The 19823-nt window shown below is 53.1% G+C and overlaps 1 protein-coding gene and 1 long non-coding RNA gene across 2 annotated transcripts; one reads left to right on the forward strand and one right to left on the reverse strand.

The window, feature by feature from the left end:
- Positions 1 to 1099: 1099 nt before the first annotated feature.
- LOC134474281 (uncharacterized) lies at positions 1100 to 2869 on the reverse strand. The gene is made up of 2 exons (XR_010045019.1): positions 1385 to 2869; positions 1100 to 1234 (listed from the first exon to the last, which is right to left on the reverse strand). It is a non-coding gene; the product is annotated as an uncharacterized LOC134474281 (long non-coding RNA).
- Positions 2850 to 18737, forward strand: Alox15b (arachidonate 15-lipoxygenase type B). The gene is given in 15 exon segments (XM_003466238.3): positions 2850 to 3022; positions 3092 to 3314; positions 3449 to 3530; positions 8149 to 8271; positions 8494 to 8597; positions 9719 to 9891; positions 10122 to 10160; positions 10163 to 10267; positions 10368 to 10571; positions 11438 to 11524; positions 11656 to 11825; positions 11956 to 12077; positions 12175 to 12275; positions 12359 to 12529; positions 13655 to 18737. Coding segments are annotated over 15 exon segments (2031 nt in total). The 5' UTR covers positions 2850 to 2875; the 3' UTR covers positions 13835 to 18737.
- Positions 18738 to 19823: the final 1086 nt, after the last annotated feature.

Consider the following 19823-nt stretch of genomic DNA (forward strand, 5'->3'; position numbering starts at 1 on the left):
TCCTAATTCCATCTCCTAACTGTCCTGACCGTGTTAGTTTTCAGGGTCACCCACACACCACTCTCAGGGGCATCTATCTCCCCGTTCCTAAGACTTGGGGGTTTTGAGATAGAAAGTGAGCCGCTTCTGGGCTTTTACTTTGTCCTGTCTGTTAAATAATCAGTCATCACTGTGCTCATTTTCTTGTCTTTGTAGATTTATGTCTAAATATGGCATTTTATGGTCAACATCACTGGTCATTCGAGAGATGCAAATTAAAATAACACTGAGATTCCACCTCACCCCGGAAAGAACGGTTAGTATCAAGCAATCAACCAATAACAAATGCTGGAGGGGCTGTGGAGGAAGAGGAGCCCTTCTCCACTGTTGGTGGGAATGCAGACTGGTGCAACCACTATGGAAATCAGTATGGTGTTTCCTTGAAAAACTAGGATTTGAGGTCTCATTCAACCTAGCTAATCCTCTTCTGAGAATCTTCCCCAAAGAACTAAAAACATCATACCACAGTGAAGTATGTGCACCCATGTTTATAGCAGCACAGTTTATAATAGCCAGATCTTGGAAATAACCTAAATGTCCATTGACCAAGGGATGGATAAAAAAGAGGTGATATTTTTTTACAATGGAGTACTACTCAGCTGTAAAGAATGATGAACTGGACACTTTTGAGGCTGGGGGCTGGAGACTGACCCACTGAACTACACCTCCAGCATCTTTTTTTTTTTGTACCAGGGATCGAACTGATGACCTTACAGTCGCTAAGGCCACTGAGCTAAATCCCACCCCTAAACTGTATCCTTTCATAGGCAAATGAATGGATCTTGAGAACATACTCCTTAGTGAAATAAACAAGACACACATGTGTAAACATCGTATTATTTCATTAGTATGACAAGCTGAAAGTAAAAACACATACACAAAAATAGTTAAGATAGTTACATTACTGATTTCTCTGAGTTCACTGAAGTGAAAGATTTGTACTGATATTTGCACTGATATTGTTCAGACAATGGAAGGCAGATGTGCCCTGGGTGAATGATTTGGGGATGACATGAGCAATGTAGGTACCATTGTTACCCCTGGTTGATGTACTTTAAAATTTTGTTGTAGTTTTCTTCTTCTTCTTCTTCTTCTTCTTCTTCTTCTTCTTCTTCTTCTTCTTCTTCTTCTTCTTCTTCTTCTTCTTCTTCCTCTTCTTTTCTTCTTCTTCTCCTCCTCCTTCATTTCTTTTTATCTATGAATAAAATGGACTTTAAATAAATCAATCAATCTGAGACTGTAGTGGGGTTTCAGTGAGGCAGTGGTAAAGGACACGTGGAATTCTGGAGTTCTACACCAAGCCACTCTTCTTCCCAGCCCAGGGTGGCCTCCATGCCCATCATACCATGATCACTGCTCTGGGTGAGGTCACCACACCGACAGTGGGATCCGCCGCGTGCTGGGCTCAGTTGCTTAGAAACGGGCTGATTCCCCAGCCACGCTTATCAGTTGCTGGCACAAATTCCAAGATCTCCTTGTTGACAAAAACAGCCGTGGTTCCTGTCTTCTTCCTGCTCAGCAACACACAGTGGGACCGCCTCTCTCCTTGGCTTTTGTGTGACACCCTCGCCTGGTTTCCCTCTGCCTCATTACGACCATTCAGATTTCCAGTGGGTCCCCGAGGCCCGTGTGGAGGGTGGGCAGGCCAGGAGCTGGTACCTGCTGTAGAAAGCTTTACCAGGTGGGACTTCACGGGAGGAGCCCAAAGTCCTGAGTGTCTGCCCTGGGGGCAGCCCGCATCCAGCCTCCTCCTCCATTTCTTTCTTGGACCAGTTCCTCCCTGGCCATGAGGTAAAGCGCTCTGCCCTGCCACAGGCTCCCATCTTGATGGCCCAAAAGCAGCCCCCATTAGTGATTTCCCCTAGCGAGTGAGCGAGAGAGAGAGAGAGAGAGAGAGAGAGAGAGAGAGAGAGAGAGAGAGACTCACTTGCGTGCGCTGGTGACTCCCAGGTCCACACCCTCCACCTTGACTCCACTTGGAAGCCTGGCGGGCATTTCCAGACCAGAACCCTCAAGTCTGTATCTTCCCCAAAGTCAATATTTTTTTGAGACCCCCCTTGAGGTCTCTCTCCCCTTCACCTGCCTTTCCCTCCTACAAGAAGCTAAGCTCTTCCAAAACTCCAAACCTTGTGCAGGCAGAGTCCCTTCCCACAGCCCTCTCCTCCTGCCAGGCTTCTCCAGGCCTCGGCTCAGGTCTCTCCCTCTGTGTCGCTGCCCTGCATGCCTGAAATTCTAACCTGCGTGCTATTTGTTTGTTTATTTTTCCCCAAATGTGCTTTCTACGCTGTATCAGGGCAAAGCCTGAGTCTGGCCTGGGCTTGTATTAACAGCCCCTGACACAAAACTGGTTCTCATAATTAATCACTAAATGAAATTTTTTAAAAGTATAGGATTTAAAGAGAGTTGTAGGAAGCAGGTAGGTTGTCACGTGCACCTTTTAAGGCTATCAAAACGAATAAAGCAAGAGAGATGGGGCTCAAATGTACTCATCCCAGCGGGGTCCGGTCTTCCCCGGCACCATCATGGCAGGGAGGTCCTGCTCCCCAAATATCAAGACACCCAGCCGCCTGTGCACCTTGCCAACCCCCGTGCCAGTCTGCATCGCTTCAGTCCAGATTTCCCCTCTCTGTCCCCCTGCTCCATGCCTGAAATCCAGAGCACTCCTCAGGGCAGAAGGGGACGCACAGCTGGCAGGTGGAGTCCGATTGCAACCACCACCTTGCAGGGCGGGACGGGGCGGGCCAGGGTGGGCGCGTCCCGGGGTGAGTGGCCTCCCGCTGCCTCGCCCTCCACACTTCTGCAAGCTGCAGACAGAGGGCCAGACTGGGCTGGCACCATGGCCAAGTTCAGGCTGAGAGTGTCCACCGGGGAGGCCTGCGGAGCTGGCACTTGGGACAAAGTGTCTGTCAGCATCGTGGGGACTCTGGGAGAGAGCCCCCCACTGCCCCTGGACCACCTGGGCAAGGAGTTCTCCGCCGGAGCTGTGAGTGCAGCGGGAGCGAGGAGAGGGGTGGGGGGCGCAGGGCTGGACACTAAGCCTTCCCACCTCCAGGAGGAGGACTTCGAGGTGACGCTCCCGAAGGACGTGGGCTCCGTGCTGCTGCTGCGCGTGCACAAGGAGCCCCCGCTGTTGTCCACCCTGCTCGGGTCGCAGCCCTCGGACGCTTGGTTCTGCCGCTGGATCCAGCTGGAGCCGCCGCAGGGCGCCCCGCTTCTGTTCCCCTGTTACCAGTGGCTGGACGGGGCGAGCACCCTGGTGCTGCGGGAGGGCGCAGGTGAGGGGAGCGCGGGAGGGAGGGGGGGGGGACGCGTGCTGATGACCTGCTGTGCTCACCTGGTAGGGGCAAGATGGGCTGGGCGGGAGGACGAGGGCGCTTCCTCTTCCCCTCCGGTCCGCTCCCTCCTGCAGCCAAGGTCTCCTGGGCAGACGAACACCCCACCCTGGAGCAGCAGCGCCAGGAGGAGCTGCAGGCCAAGCAGAGGATGTACTGGTGAGCAGGGGGCTGGAGGAGACCATGCAAGGGCGGTGGGCAGCCTGTGGCCTCTGACACACAGACTAAAAGCCCTGTCTGAGCCCTCCCTGGCATCCAGGACCTGCACCCTCTCCCCGGCTGGGCACTGTGCTGGTTCTCAGGTTTCTCCAGCCTCCTGACTCAGAGCTGAGAGGGCAGCAATCTGTCTTGACAAGCCTTTTATATGACTCTGGCTGACCGCTGAAGTTTGAATCACTGCTCTGAGCGCCATACCCTTCCTTACCGTGAGGATTTTTCATACATCAGCTTGGCGTGTCTTCTAGAAATAGGGACAGAATCAGAAATACACCTCTTAATCCCCAGGAAGCCCCACTTTCCCTGCTCTGGGCTCAGCATTTGAGGTCACCGAAGGGAGCTGGCCTGTAGCATGTCTGGCCAAGGATGGAAGTGCAAATGAACTGAGGTCGAGGGTGCAGATTCCCGAGGCAGACACTGAGGAACTGCACTTGGGTGAGGATTTTCAAAAGACCTTGATCTTGGTCTTGGCTGCCGAAGCTTGGGCTGAAGTCTCCTGCTCGTATATCTGGGAATGAGACAGCTGCAGGCTTATTTGGTTTCTGGAGATTCTATGTGTGCCATGAATTACACCCCCGAGAAAACCATTGCCTTAAATCTCACAGCAACTGGGGCTGGGGATTTAGCTCAGTGGCATAAGCGCCTTCCTTCAAGCAGGCAGTCATGAGTTCGAACCCCAGTACCTGCAACAGCCCCAAGAGAGGGGTAGATGTTGAGGTCCGTGGTGTCACTGGACCAGTGTAAACTGCTAAAAAGTATGATGGGACCTTAGACAAGTCATTAATTTCTTTACTCCTTATTTCCTTTTGCAAAAGAAACCAAGAATACTGGTCTCCTTAGGGTTATCGGGTGGACCAAATGACAAATAGTTAAGGATACCCCTGACCAGCTGTGGACCCTGCACAGCTCACTCTGCTCCACGTCTGGGCTTTGGGCAGCTAGTGATGTGGCCCCGCAAGACTGAAAACTTTTAACCCTATTGTATGATTTTTAGCAATATTATTCACGACTTGGTTGTGCAATCCTGGAGTACACCACACAAGTAAAATTCAGAGGTTACCAATCGAGTAATAGTATTTCAACCTCCCCAAACATGTGTGTGCTTGTGAAGAGGTGCCTGTTATTAAGAAAACATGTGAGCTTTCATATTTCACTATTAAACTTAGCTTTATAATATCTCATAAAGTAATTTAAGAAGTTAAAATATTTTAAAAAGCAGGTTCATTACTTATATATGCCACTATATTACATATTTTATATGCAGCCAAAGACAACTCTTCTTCACCGAGTGTGGCCCAGAGGGCTGCACCCCCGTAGTCTAGACCCTTACTTCTTAAAACAGAGGCTCAGGCCCTCAGCACACTCATATGCCAGGGGCTTGTTAGAAAATGCAAGCTCCTGGGCCCATCCCAGAGCTCCTGAGTCTGTGGTTTCTCAGGATCTCTAGGTTGCTCAGGCCAGTCTGAGAAGCAGGGTTTGTTCACACCTGTGAACAAACTTGTACTTGACTTGCAAATGAAGTTTGAACCTTTCCCTTCCCCTTCCCTCCCCTCCCTTACCCTCCCCTTCCCTTGCTCTCCCCTCCTCTCCCCTTGCCTTCCCTTCCCTTCCCCTCCCCTCCCCTCCCCTCCCTTTCTCTCCCCTGCCCTCCCCTCCCCTTCCCTCCCCTCCCCCTCCCCTCCCCTTCCCTCCCTTCCCTTCCCCTCCCCTCCCCTTCCCTTCCCTTCCCCTCCCCCTCCCTTCCCTTCCCCTCCCCTCCCCTTCCCTCCCTTTCCCTCCCCTTCCCTCCCCTCCCCTACCCTTCCCTTTCTCTCCCCTCCTCTCCCCTTGCCTTCCCTTCCCTTCCCCTCCCCTCCCCTCCCCTTCCCTCCCTTCCCTTCCCCTCCCCTCCCCTTCCCTTCCCTTCCCCTCCCCCTCCCTTCCCTTCCCCTCCCCTCCCCTTCCCTCCCTTTCCCTCCCCTCCCCTCCCCTCCCCTCCCTTTCTCTCCCCTGCCCTCCCCTCCCCTTCCCTTCCTTTCCCTCCCCTCCCCTCCCCTCCCCTTCCCTTCCCCTCCCCTCCCCTCCCCTTCCCTCCCTTTCCCTCCCCTCCCCTCCCCTCCCCTTCCCTTCCCCTCCCCTCCCCTCCCCTTCCCTTCCCCTCCCCTCCCCTCCCCTCCCCTTCCCTTCCTCTCCCCTCCCCTCCTCTCCCCTTGCCCTCCCTTCCCTTCCCCTCCCCTCCCTTCCTCTCCCCTGCCCTCCCCTCCCCTTCCCTCCCTTTCCCTTCCCTTCCCCTCCCTTCTCTTCCCTTCCCCTCCCCTCCCCTCCCCTCCCCTTCCCTTCCCCTCCCCTCCCCTCCCCTCCCCTTCCCTTCCCCTCCCCTCCCTTCTCTTCCCTTCCCCTCCCCTCCCCTCCCCTCCCCTTCCCTTCCCCTCCCCTCCCCTCCCTTCCTCTCCCCTCCTCTCCCCTTGCCTTCCCTTCCCTTCCCCTCCCCTCCCTTCCTCTCCCCGGCCCTCCCCTCCCCTTCCCTCCCTTTCCCTCCCCTCCCCTCCCCTCCCCTTCCCTTCCCCTCCCCTCCCCTCCCCTTCCCCTCTACTCCCCTCCCCTCCCCTTCCCTTCCCTTCCTCTCCCCTCCCCTCCCCTCCCCTTCCCTTCCCTTCCCCTCCCCTCCCCTTCCCTTCCCTTCCCTTCCCCTCCCCTCCCCTCCCCTCCCCTCCCCTCCCCTTCCCCTCCCCTCCCCTCCCTTCCTCTCCCCTCCTCTCCCCTTGCCCTCCCTTCCCTTCCCCTCCCCTCCCTTCCTCTCCCCTGCCCTCCCCTTCCCTCCCTTCCCTCCCCTCCCCTCCCCTTCCCTTACCTTCACCTCCCCCTCCCTTACCTTCCCTTCCCTCCCCTCCCCTTCCCTCCCCTTCCCTTCCTCTCCCCTCCCCTTCCCTCCCCTTCCCTCCCCTTCCCTTCCTCTCCCCTCCCTTCCTCTCCCCTCCCCTTCCCTCCCCTTGCCTTCCTTTCCCCTCCCCTCCCCTCCCCTTCCCTCCCCTTCCATCCCCTCCCCTACCCTCCCCTCCCCTTCCCTCCCCTTCCCTCCCCTTCCATCCCCTTCCCCTTCCCTCCCCTTCTCTCCCCTCCCGTCCCCTCCCCTCCCCTTCCCTTCCCTTCCCCTCCCCCTCCCCGCCCCTCCCCTTCCCCTCCCCTCCCCTCCCTTCCTCTCCCTTCCTCTCCCCTTGCCCTCCCTTCCCTTCCCCTCCCCTCCCTTCCTCTCCCCTCCCCCCCCTCCCCTCCCCTCCCTTCCCCTCCCCTCCCTTCCCCTCCCCTCCTCTCCTTCCCTTCCTCTCCCCTCCCTTCCCCTCCCCTTCCCTCCCTTCCCTTCCCCTCCCCTCCCTTCCTCTCCCCTGCCCCCCTCCCCTCCCTTCCCCTCCCCTCCCTCCCCTTCCCTCCCCTTCCCTTCCTCTCCCCTCCCCTTCCCTCCCCTTCCCTCCCCTTCCCTTCCTCTCCCCTCCCTTCCTCTCCCCTGCCCTCCCCTCCCCTCCCCTCCCCTTCCCTCCCCTTCCCTTCCTCTCCCCTCCCTTCCTCTCCCCTCCCTTCCTCTCCCCCCCTCCCCTTCCCTCCCCTTCCATCCCCTTCCCTTCCCTCCCCTTCTCTCCCCTCCCCTCCCCTCCTCTCCCCTCCCCTCCCCTCCCCTTCCTTCCCCTGCCCTCCCCTCCCCTCCCCTTCCCTCCCCTTCCCTTCCTCTCCCCTCCCTTCCTCTCCCCTCCCTTCCTCTCCCCCCCCTCCCCTTCCCTCCCCTTCTCTCCCCTCCCCTCCCCTCCTCTCCCCTCCCCTCCCCTCCCCTCCCCTCCCCTCCCCTCCCCTTCCTTCCCCTCCCCTCCCCTTCCCTCCCCTTCCCTTCCTCTCCCCTCCCTTCCTCTCCCCTCCCTTCCTCTCCCCCCCTCCCCTTCCCTCCCCTTCCCTCCCCTTCCCTCCCCTTCTCTCCCCTCCCCTCCCCTCCTCTCCCCTCCCCTCCCCCCTCCCCTCCCGTCCCCTTCCCTCCCCTTCTCTCCCCTCCCCTCCCCTTCCCTTCCTTCCCCTCCCCTCCCCTCCCCTCCTCTCCCCTCCCCTCCCCTCCCCTCCCCTTCCTTCCCCTCCCCCCCTCCCCCCCTCCCCTCCCCTCCCCTTCCCTCCCCTTCTCTCCCCTCCCCTTCCTTCCCTTTCTCTCCTTTCCCCCTAGATCAGCGTCCTCTGGTTTCCAGTCCACGTAGCAGGAAAGTCAAAGCTCACAGTCCCTGTGTTCACATGCTATATTCCAACTGTCCAGAGAGGGAGGAGAGACCCCTCCCTAAGGCAGCTTCTACTTCAAATTCCCTGAGAAGAACTCAGATTAGCCCAGTTCTGGTCAAGCTGCCAGACCTGGGCTGATCGGTCATGACTCAGAAGAGGTCTCCCTGTGAGAACCTGAGGGCCCCCTTGCTGTTCGTGGGCAGAGGGGAAGTACTGATCGGATCGCAGGGAGGTCTTTGCTCAAAGAAGAGGGCTGGCCCTGATCAAGACTCCTCTGCCTCTGTCCAGGGTCCCCTGAGGCCTCTTGCTGATCACCTGCCTGTTCGCTCTCCAGGTGGAAGACCTACCTCCCAGGCTGGCCTCGCTGCCTGGATGAGGATTCTGTGAAAGACCTGGACCTCAATGTCAAGTACTCTGTAGCCAAGAAAACCAAGTTTACCCTGAAACTTGGCTCCGGGTGAGAATGTCCAACTTGTCCTGTTCCCGGGCCTCAGATATTCTGGCACCCCTGCGTCTGCCCTCCCTTGGTCAGCTCCCCACCAGCAGTGCTCACAGATCACACAGTCCTGCTTCCCCCCAGCTCCCACAGGGCAGTGGTGACCGAGGGGAAGTGGCTCCCTCGGACCCTGGAATCTGGTTTAGAACCCCAGGAGAGACAGCTCCTTTCGTCCCCTGGCAGGATTGCAGAGCTAAAACTCAAGGGGCTGCTGGACCGCACAGGGCTTTGGAGGAGTCTCAGGGAGATGAAAAGGATGCTCAACTTCCGGAGGTCTGCAGCAGGCGGTGAGGAGCTCGGCCGGCACTCCTGAGGCCTCCCCGTCTCAGAAACCGAGCGCTAACCTACTGTGTGACTCTGGGCAGACCCCTATCCCTCCTAGACTGGACATTCCCCACAGGCACAAAAGAAGATATGGACTGGGGTGACCCCTGACCCCCTAATCCAAAGACATTTCTTTTGAGCTATTGTCCACCAGGCACTGGACTAGGGCTGTGGACACAACTTGAGTTCACAGGGCCCACCATCAAACAGGCTAGAGGCTATTAATTAGACTCAAAATTGTATCCTGGCTGTCACTTGTGAGACCTGCTCAGTGGCTCCAGATGTGTGTAAAATGTGGACCCTCCTTAACCTGGCGGGGGCCTGGAAAGCTCTCTCAGAAGGCTGAGTAGGTATTAACAGCGCCAGGATGGTCAGCAGGCATTTCAGGCTCAGGGAGCACCAAGGAGAAAGGCCTTGAAGATGAAAGGACTTTGCGGGGAGAGAAAGAACACTGCCTCGGCCAGAGCAGACGGGTGGAGGGGAGGAAGGTGAGACAGGAGCCGGGGAGGTGCCCAGGGCCGGTGGTGCAGGACCGTGGGCCACGGCAAGAGTGTGCTTTTCCTCGGCGCGGTGCTGGGCTACGTCCTGGTGCCAGCTGGGAATAATATGGGCAAATTTGCTCTTTGGGACAAGAATGGAAACAGGAGAATGAGGCTGGAGTCTCTGGCCATACTCAGCAGAGGATGGTGGCCTCAGCGAGACAGTGGCCATAAGGACAGAGTCACAGGTGGACCAAGAAGCAGGGAGAGTGGACAGTCATTGGGACTGGATGGGGGATGCCATGGGCGGTCCAGGTGCATGGAGTTGCCGCTCCCCGGGATGCCAGGCCTGAGCTGGAGGGAAAGCCCACGGTTGGTCTCTGATACGCTGCCCTGGAGTCTGAGGAGTCAGCAGGAGAGTGTCAGGTAGATGGCGGGGCAGTAGGCGGGGGACTCGCCTGCCATAAGGACAGGGCAGCGACTGAAGCCGAGCAGCCAGAGGAGGAAGATACGGGATGGCGGAAGGGACCGCCACTGTGAAAGTCGGGGGGATCTGTCGGAGCTGGGGTGACTGGTCCCCCACCATGTCCCCCACCCTCCTGCAGAGTACGCATTAACACACTGGCGGGAGGACTCCTTCTTCGCCTCCCAGTTCCTCAATGGACTCAACCCCGTCTTGATCCGCCGCTGTCGCTCTCTCCCAGAGAACTTCCCGGTCACCGATGTCATGGTGGCCCCAGTGCTGGGCCCTGGGACCAGTCTGCAGGCTGAGTTGGAGGTGGGGTTGTGGAGTCTAACTCTGAAGTGTTATCTTGGTGCCTTTACGGTCACCCCGCACTGGAGAGGGAGGGTGCACTCACATTTGTCAGGGACCTACTGTGTGCTGCGTGGTACCAACACCATTTCCCAAAACACAGTGCTCTCCCGGCCCGGAGTCCTCTCCCTGCTACCTGCCTGTCACCCTTTAGAAAGCCAGGTGGCAGCCCAGCTGCCCTCTCTTTCCCGCAGAGGGGCTCCCTGTTCTGGTGGATCACAGCATCCTCTCCGGCATCCAAACCAATGTCATCAATGGAAGGCCTCAGTTTTCCGCAGCGCCAGTGACCCTGCTGTACCAGCCCCCAGGAGGTGGACCCTTGCTGCCCCTTGCCATCCAGGTCCACTGCTGGGCAGAGGGCAGGGCAGGGGTGGGGAGGGTCCCAGTGAATGATTTGCAGACACTCACAGCCCCTCTCCCCCCATGGGTTCCCCACCCAGCTCAGCCAGACTCCCGGGCCCAGCAGCCCCATCTTCCTGCCCAGCGATGAGACGTGGGACTGGCTGCTGGCCAAGACCTGGGTGCGCAATGCTGAGTTCTCCGTGCACGAGGCCCTCACACACCTGCTGCAGGCGCACCTGCTGCCCGAGGTCTTCACTATGGCCACGCTGCGCCAGCTGCCCCGCTGCCACCCGCTCTTCAAGGTTAGTGGCTTAGTCTACCAATAAGCACCCAACACCCTTCCCTGGCCCTCACAGTCCCTCTTCTAAGTAGTCAATCCCGGTGGTCCTGTCTGTCTAGGCTGGGCACAGGGCCCTCAAACTGCATTATGGTAGCGCCTCCCTGCAGCTAGGAGCTCCCGCTGCAGGACCAGAACTGGGCAAAGGCGGACACTGGGCCCTAGCTCGGCTTCCTTCTTGAGCAACCAGATGGGATTGGCTAGCACTGAGTCCTAGGACAGGGGAGCCCTGGAGCTAGCAGATGCAGAAGTGGACACAGGACTTTCAGAGACCAGCAGATTTTCTGAGACTCATTCCGGAGTTGGGGGAATCCTGAGTGCAAGAAACGTGCTCTGGAGGGGGTGCTATAAGTCCCCTTCATATGACACAGATTTATTTCTTGCGTCTCCCCTGAGGAAGAGGGACTTCTCCCTCCTCAGGCCGCCCAGGCTCTCGGATTCCTGTTTAGATGGTCTCCTGGGTTCTGGCCCTCTTTGTGCTGTTCAATCCGCCCTGCTTCTGGCCATCTGTGGCTCTCAGGGCCTGGCATTCAGAGATGGGTTTGGGGGACAGTTCCACGCTGCCTGGCCTACAGTGCTTTGCCTGCCTGTGGGTTAAGAAATCACAGTGTTCATCAAAATAGCACCTTTATTTGATAAAGTGATCTGGTACCCAACATGCCTGCGGGGTACACAATAGGATGCTTTAAGATCTCGGCTCTCATCTCGGGATCTGGCGTGCTGACCCCTGTTCTGAGCCATTTCCCCTGGCCCCTGCTGTCTCTTCTGGGTGACTTAGGCAGCTGGGGAGATCTAGGCCATCCGCACTTTACTGTTTCCTGTGCCTTACAGCTGCTGATCCCACATACAAGGTACACCCTGTACATCAACACCCTTGCTCGACAGCTGCTCATTGCCCCCGGGCAGGTGGTGGACAGGGTAAGAGGTGCCTTGGGGAGGCTGTGGGGTGAGACGCCCCTTCCACTGGACAGCTCTGGAGTTCAGTGACCCTTGGGTGTGTTACCTCCCCCTTCTGAAGAGACGCTGGTGCCAGGAGTCCTGTCTCCCAGTCCACAGGCCTTGGCGTGGAAGGCTTCTCGGAACTGATCCAGAGGAACATGCAGCAGCTGAGCTACTCTAGCCTGTGTCTGCCTGAGGACATCCGGGCCCGCGGCGTGGAGGACATCCCAGACTACTACTACCGAGATGACGGCCTCAGGGTCTGGGCGGCAGTGGAGCAGTAAGGGGCTGTCCCTGGGGCTCCAGGAGGCTGGGAAGGAGGAAGGCGGGATGTGATGACGGGGGGCAAGGGCACGTCCTGGACGGGGTCAGGACTGCAGGACGGGACTGAACCCAGATGTGCCCTGCAGCTTCGTCTCTGAAATGATTGGCATCTACTACCCAAGTGATGCCTCTGTCCTAGACGACGGAGAACTCCAGGCCTGGGTGAGGGACATCTTCTCCAATGGTTTCCTAGGCCGGGAGAGCTCAGGTATGAGAGGACCTCTGCCTTGAGCCTACACTTAGGCCTCTGCAGATAGATCCTCAGGACCCCAGCAGCCCCATCCCCAATGCTGCGCTCTCCACAGGAGTGCCCTCCTCTCTGGACACCCGGGAAGCTCTGGTCCAGTATATTACCATGGTGATATTCACCTGTTCAGCTAAGCACGCAGCGGTCAGTTCAAGCCAGGTAGGAAAGGTCAGCGTGGGGGAGGGGGTTCAGGGTGGGAGCGAGTTGGCTCCTCAGCCTCATTCTGCCCTTTTGGCCTTCAGTTTGATTCCTGTGTTTGGATGCCCAATTTGCCATCCACCATGCAGCTGCCGCCACCGACTTCCAAAGGTCAGGCAACACCGGAGGGTTTCATAGCCACCCTCCCGCCAGTCAATGCCACGTGTGACATCATCAACGCGCTCTGGTTGCTGAGCAAGGAGCCTGGAGACAGAGTGAATATGGGGCTGGAGTTGGGCCAGGCCAGAAAGAGGCGGGTCAGGTGTTTCTTGTTGTAGTTTGGCATAACTGACGCCATCTTGAACTGCATTTAACTACTTCCCTGTATGAAGGAACATTGAAAATTGCTCAGGGTATAAGTCTCATGAGAAAGACATAATGAGCTGTAACCACAGGAGAAAAATAACCTGCTCAACAAAAGAAGCAGGATACAGGTGTCAACTAAAAATTAATGTAAGATTCCAGCTAAATTGCTTCCAACAAGATGTCTTCTTGTGGTTCTCTGTTTAAAAGCTTTGTGATTGGGGGCTGGGGATTTAGCTCAGTGGCATAAGCACCTGCCTTGCAAGCAGGCAGTCGTGAGTTCGATCCCCGGTACCGATAAAAAAAAAAAAAGAAAAAGACAAAAAAACAAAAACAAAAACAAAAAAAAAGTTAAAAGCTTTGTGATTTTCCAGTTCAGGGCCACTGTGTGAGACTCTGAAATGGTCCACGAGAGTAGTAACTGAGCTCAGCTAATTAAATTCCAAATTTGTCAATTTGGTGCTTGGATTTCTATACCCACTTCGTTTCTTACCTTCCTGGGCCTTCAGCAGCTTAGTCCTGTCACCCCACTGAACTGTGTCCCAAGGGACACGTGAGCCTTGGACGTCTCACAGAATCAAGTGGCCAAATAGTGTGGGGGTGTGGAGAGTCACCCTTCCTGCAAAGGCATTATGAGATTGTGCTCCCTTAAAATTTAGAGAGCTGGGCATGGTGGCACACACCCATAATCCTAGTATTTGGGAGGCTGAGGCAGGATAATTGCCATTCATCCCAAGCCAACGTAGGTTACAGAATTCAAGGCCAACCTGGAAAATATAGCTAGCAGTCTCAAAAAAAAAAAAAAAAACCAATTAAAATAAAAACAAAAATAAAGAAAATCTTGTAATTAAAAATCCCCAAGAGCTTCCTGTCCGTATCTTCACTTGGAGAAGGTAGTATGTGGAACGGGCTGTGGATTAGGCTCAGTGAGAGGCTGCTTTGAGGCTGCAGGGTGGGAGCTGTGGGCCACCCTGGCTGGCTAAGGCAGGCCATGGGGGTCTCAGCAGCCCACTCACCCACCTTGTGCTTCTCCCCAGCGGCCCCTTGGCACATACCCAGATGAGCACTTCACAGAGGACACCCCAAAGCAGAGCATCGCCGCCTTCCAGAACAGACTGGCCCAGATCTCCAGGGACATCCAGCAGCGGAACCAGGGCCTGGAACTGCCTTACACCTACCTGGACCCTCCCCTCATCGAGAACAGTGTCTCCATCTAAACCTCAAAGAACAGGTTCCCACAGGACATTTTTTTCTTTGATCACTTTCCTCTCGACTAACTGACAACCACAGAAAAGAACTTCCCAGAAAAAAAAAGTCTCTCTATGCCTCTTCTGGGGCAACCAAACCCCATATAATTCATTCCAGCCTTCTGCACAGGTGTCTGCACAGGTGTCTACACAGGTATCTGCACAGGTGTGCAGGTGCACGCACCCACACACACACCAGGAAAACAAAATCAAAAGAGAGCTAGGCACAGTGGTGCATGACTATAACCCCAACTACTGGGGTGCTGAAGGAGGATCACAAGTTTGAGGCCAGGCCAGGGATATATCTCAGTGGCATAAGCGCCTTCCTGGAAAGCATGAGATCCTAAGTTCGATTCCAGGTACAAAAAAAAAAAACAAGTTTGAGGCCAGTCTGGGCAACTTAGTGAGACCCTGTCTCAGAATAAAAAGGCCTGCAAGGGAGCAGATGGGTAGCTCAGTGGTAAAGTGTTTGCCTAGCATGTCCAAGGCCAGGACTGCTTTAAAAACAGTACAGAGAACAGACCCTCCTGGGACAGTACCACAAAGCCCTTAGAGACTTCTCAATCACGTGACTCAAGAGAAGCCAACCATATAGGCTGCTCAGAACTTCCCCCAGGTGAACTCGAAACCCAGTTTCCTTCCCAGAGAATTAGAAAATATTACTATAATCAGTAGTCAGCACTTCTAGATTGTGCCTTCAGCAAAGGAACTTCAACATTTCGTATAAATTCTTTAATTCCATTTTTTCTCCCCTGGGGAGCTCAGAGTCAGAGAGCATTCATGTCACCTTAATGATTTTCACCTCTGTCGCTTATTCAGCTATTAATTCTTTGGGGTTTTAGTTATGCTAAAATATTTATGATGGAATAATGGGTGGAAGGCAATTCAGAGGCTGTACCTATGTGTGTACAACCAGCAGGCTCAGTGGACTAGAATTCCGGGAAGGACAGTGTGCCATGGCAGGCAGCACCTGAATAATTCCCTGCTTGTTGAGACAGCACCAGAAAGGATTTTGAGCTCTGGGTCTGTTCAAATTCTTTGGTTTTATCCTAGAAACAGTTCCTACTCACAGAAACCAATAAAGGACGTCCTGGTTATAAAACTGAGAGCTTGGAGGAATTGAAGTTAAACTCTACCATCTCAGGAAAGACCAGACATTCCAGGGAGGTCTGGATAACCAGGGCACGAGAACCAATACACATTCTCCCAGCCCCCCCACCATTCTCTGTCCTTGATTTACCTCCCTTGTCCAGGTGTGGTGGTGCACACGTGTAACCCCAGCACTCAAGAGGCTGAGTCAGGAGGATCTCTGTGAGTCTGAGGCCAGCCTGGGCTACATGGTGAGTTTAAAATCAGCCTGAGTCACAGAGTAAGACTATCTCAAAAAGAAAAAGAAGGGGATGGAGAGAAGATGGCAGATAGATAACAGCAGCTACGGAGGCTCTCTGAGATAGCCAGCTTAGATTCCAGGAATGGCACGGTGTGGGGAGTCCTAAGCAGGGGGAGGTATACCCTGCCAACCCAGGAGTGAACTAAGCTGAGAGAAAACAATCAGAAATGCAATCCTGGTGCTACGATTGGAACCGCTAAAGTCTCAGTGCCGCCGCAGAAACCCGCGGCTTGAGTTCCCTGCCACTGCTGCTGCATCTGAATCTGCACAGCTGGGATAGAGAAGCGAACACTCTGAAAATGGGATTCGGCAAGCCGAATTGAGAGCAGAGCTGGCGGGGAACCCTGCATCGACCTGTGGTGAGTGAGAGGAACTGGGACCTTTCCATAGACAAGGAGGCTCCAACAGAGGACATTCTGGGACCGGGCAGACTGGCCGGAACAGGGCGCTGCAGTAACTTCAGTCACATATTCCCTTCTCAAGTGGGATTGGTGGAGAGTGCTTCACCTGGGTGGCGCCAGGGACTGAGGCCCAATAGGTTAGCCCAAACCAGGTCCCTGCACCTGGCAGTGAATCCTAACGCAATAAAGCCTTCAGTAGGTTGACCCGGAGGGGCGGGCCCAGCATAGGCTGCCCAGGTCTGTACCTCCTAGGACACTGCAGTGGGGAGGACCACCTAGTCAGCGTGCTTCAGACAAACTGAAACCAACAAAGAAAGAAGCTGGGCCTCCAATATATGCCTGTATGGAAGGAACAAAAAATACGAGAAGAGGAGGCAACAAGAAAGGGTCCTTAGTCCCCAGTCCTGAGAACACTGATCCAGGAAAGGTAAATGCAAAGCAGAATGAGGACAGAAAACATGCAATATCAGACATGGCGCCAACAGACATAAAGTGATATCTCCGGGACCTCATAGACGAGTTCAAAAGTGAAGTATTTAACCAAGTAAAGCAAGATGTAAGTAGAATAGTTAAAGAAATGCTAAGCAGCTCCCAAGAAAAAACAGATGGTAGAATGGAAGAACAGAAAAAGAGGGGAGAATTGTTTGATGGAGAAAATATAGAAAACATAGAATATGTGAAGCAGGTTCAAAGAGATTACCAGGAAACTAAAAACTCTATTGAAAGCTGGCATAACAGCTTGAAGGAAACTAAGGATAGATTATCTGAACTGGAGGACAGGTTTGTAATGTGGGAGCATAAAAGGAAAAAAATTCTTAAAAATAACAAGGAAACAAGCAGTAACAATACAAAGGCTAGAAGATGATAAGAGGATCTATAACTTAAGAATAAAGAATGTGAGAGAAGAAGCAGGGGTACAAACAAAGGAGCTACAAAGGCTATTCACAGAAATAATCAAGGAGAACTTCCCAAACATAGGAAAAGGGAAAGATGCTCAGATGTATGAAGCATACAGAACTCCAGCCACCTACAATCAAAACAGAACTATACCCAGGCACGTAATAATCAAGATTTCAGAAATCCAATATAAGAACAGAACATTAAAGGCTGTCAGAGACAAGAAACAGATCACTTACAAGGGAACACCCATCAGAATTACAGCAGACTTCTCAGCACAAACCATCAAATCTCAAAGAGCATGGGGGGAAATAATTCAAGCCTTGAAAGACAATAACCTCCAGCCAAGATTGATACATCCTGCGCAACTGTCCCTAGAAATTAATGGAGAAACAAGATGCTTCTAAGATAAAGAGGAACTGGGGGAATTCGCAGCCACCAATCCAACTCTATAGAGAATACTGCAGGACATTCTAAAGAGAGAGAAAAGTACCAGGATTCCAGAAACAGTGGCAGAGAGGCCACAATGAATGGAGCAGAAAGCAAAATGAAGAAGACAAACTGACAACTAATGACAGAAAAAGAGCTCAACAGAAATGAGGCAAAGAAGGTTGGATATAATTTCTAATATAGATGGCCTAGATGCATTAACTTAAAGGAAAAAAGAGAGAATCGCAGGCAGAGTGGATCAAGAGGTAGGGTCCACCGAGAGACTCTTTATAGGAAATATAATTGGCCTGGAGAAGGTTTTTATAGACCAAAATCAAATATGAGCAAATGGAACTTGATGTGATAGGGAACCAGAGAGTGATAGGGGTAACTAGACCAGTATTTATGGATAGTTGAACAGACAGGCTTTAATAAATGAAGAAATATAACTAGAAATCCAGCCCAGGAATGAGAAAGTTCAAAAATACTTAGGTAAATAGCAGGTTGCCCCCCACCCAATATAAAATCATGAATGATGGGGAGACCCGAAAATACACAGTTCATTCTGGGGGAGTAAAGGGGAGGAATAGCCTTCAGGAAAAAAAACCAGCAGAAGATACAGCTAAGAGTGTATCCGGAATTAAAACCTTTATTACTCGCACCACTCTGCTTGGATGGAACTTGTTCCGTCCTAGTTTGTATACAAGCACTGGCTGTGCAGAGCACAGACAGCTGTCCCGAAGATATCAGGACATAGCACAGTGGTCATCTTCAGTTTCCTATTAACTCAATCAGGATCCCTGTATGACTTACACTGTTGTATCATGATTGATCTTAGTTAAATCTGACTTGTTTGAATACTGCTTATTATTGACAGATTTTATTCAAAACTGTTAGGTTGCTGGTATCGAGTTGAGGAGTATAGACAACTATATTGAAAATGACAATGATTCACCACAATATCCATTCTGATTTGATTACTACCTGTTTATGTAGCTCTACACTATCTACAAAGTTGTATTTCTGTTAATTCTGTTATGTGCTGATGTGTTCAATTATACTTTATCTGATGATATAGCCAATTCTGTTGATGGTAACAAGAAACAGCACAGTGACCATGGTAGAACTCCTTATACAGCAGATTTATATGTCTTTTTAGTTTTATGTGTCTATAGGAAAAAGTTTAGTTCTGTCCTGCTTTGTTCTGTCTCTCCCTCTAATATAGAAAGGATAGAAATACATGTTAAGGCTCATGCTTGCGTAAAACCTATAAACAGTTTATGAGAGCTGATCTTATGACACATGATGAAATGAACAAATACTTTGAAGGAAAGAAAGGGGCACTGCAGTACCCAGAGTGATTCCGGAGTGTTATGATGTGAAGTCCAGCAATATTATTAATCTTTGTTCAGGAGGATTTTAATCTAATAAGTTGTGTTAGGTCTCAACATAAATGAAGATATGGATAAATGCGTACATGTCTAAGTGTATAGGATTGATAGCCATAATACTTAGTCTTTGTTGGATAGTTGAACAGAATGATTTGCAGTCTCCCTGGTTGAATTCCCATTTATATGTTCCACTTTTGTATCTTGAACAATTATTTGTGGGGGGACAATATGTAAACATTAACTAGTGATTTATTACTGTTTATTTCTTTTCTTTGAGAGTAGTACTATTTCTACCCATTTTATATTCTGTTTTATCTTTCTTTAATAAAATAAAATTTAAAAATTTAAAAAAAGAAAAAAGAAAATACACTGATATTCAGAGTCCATGAAGAAAGGTCCACTTAGGTTCATGTGACCACCATGGGACCACTGTAGCTCAGAGAAGCTGTGCTCACCACGTATCTCATGTGCTTCTCCATAACATTCTCCAGCCGGACTTTCAAAGGGGTTGGGGCCGTGCTGCTAATGCTGGCCGATGGTCTGTGCACGGCACTGAAGGCTTCCAGCAGCACCCTGCGGGTATGAGCGGGGTGCCTCCTCCGGCCTGCCTCTGTCCTGCTCGGCTCCCTTACAGGCACGTTCCACATGAGCCCCGTCCTTCTGCCTACTGCTGGCCTGTAAGCTCAGGAGACCGAGGCTCACGAAGCCCACCCAAGTGCCTGGCAGCCTGCAGTCTCTCAGTAAGCACATGGTGAGTGGAGGAAACAGTGCACAGATAATTCCCAAACCTCTGTGGTGCTCTCTGCTGCTTATCTGTGTCTCCCCGCCTGGTGCTCCAGAAATAAACTGGCTTGTGTTTCCAAGTATGTCATTGCCGCTGAGCTGGCATCTCCTGGAGAAACTGGGGAAGCTGAGGCTACCCAGCAGTGGGAATCCAAGAAGTCAGTCTGTGATGCCAGACCCCGTGAGCCTCTGCCCACCCGTACGCCACCCCCAACATCACCCTAGTCCTCGGGTTCTTGGCTGAGCAGCCATGAGAAGAGGTTATTACCGGTGGGTATACACAGCCCTTCAGAGCAGCAGTGCCCTTGGACCAGGGTGGGGACTACCTCACAGACAAGCCCTGAGCGTCCAGGCCCAAGGTCATGTTTCGGGGACCAGGAGGGTTGGATCAGCTGGCTAAAAGTAGAGGATCAGCTCCCTGTCTATCGTCCCAGGTTCTTGCCTCTACTAACCCAGCTCTGTCAGCTTGGGAATGGGGAGCTTGGGGAGTTATAGAAAAGGAAGAGAGAAAGGGTAGGCTAGGAAGGTTCCAGAAATAGGGCAGGAGCCAGCTCACTCTCTTCCCAATGTTCTAGGGCAGGATGAAATAAGCCAGGAGGGACAGAAGAGGACACGGGAGTAGGGATTCTACAAATTTCATAACACATCAGGGAGGAAGCTGGGGGAGT

Source organism: Cavia porcellus, unplaced genomic scaffold (genome assembly GCF_034190915.1).
Source record: "Cavia porcellus strain 051 isolate PalLab524CR breed Dunkin Hartley unplaced genomic scaffold, mCavPor4.1 scaffold_32, whole genome shotgun sequence".
Taxonomy (NCBI): Eukaryota; Metazoa; Chordata; class Mammalia; order Rodentia; family Caviidae; genus Cavia; species Cavia porcellus.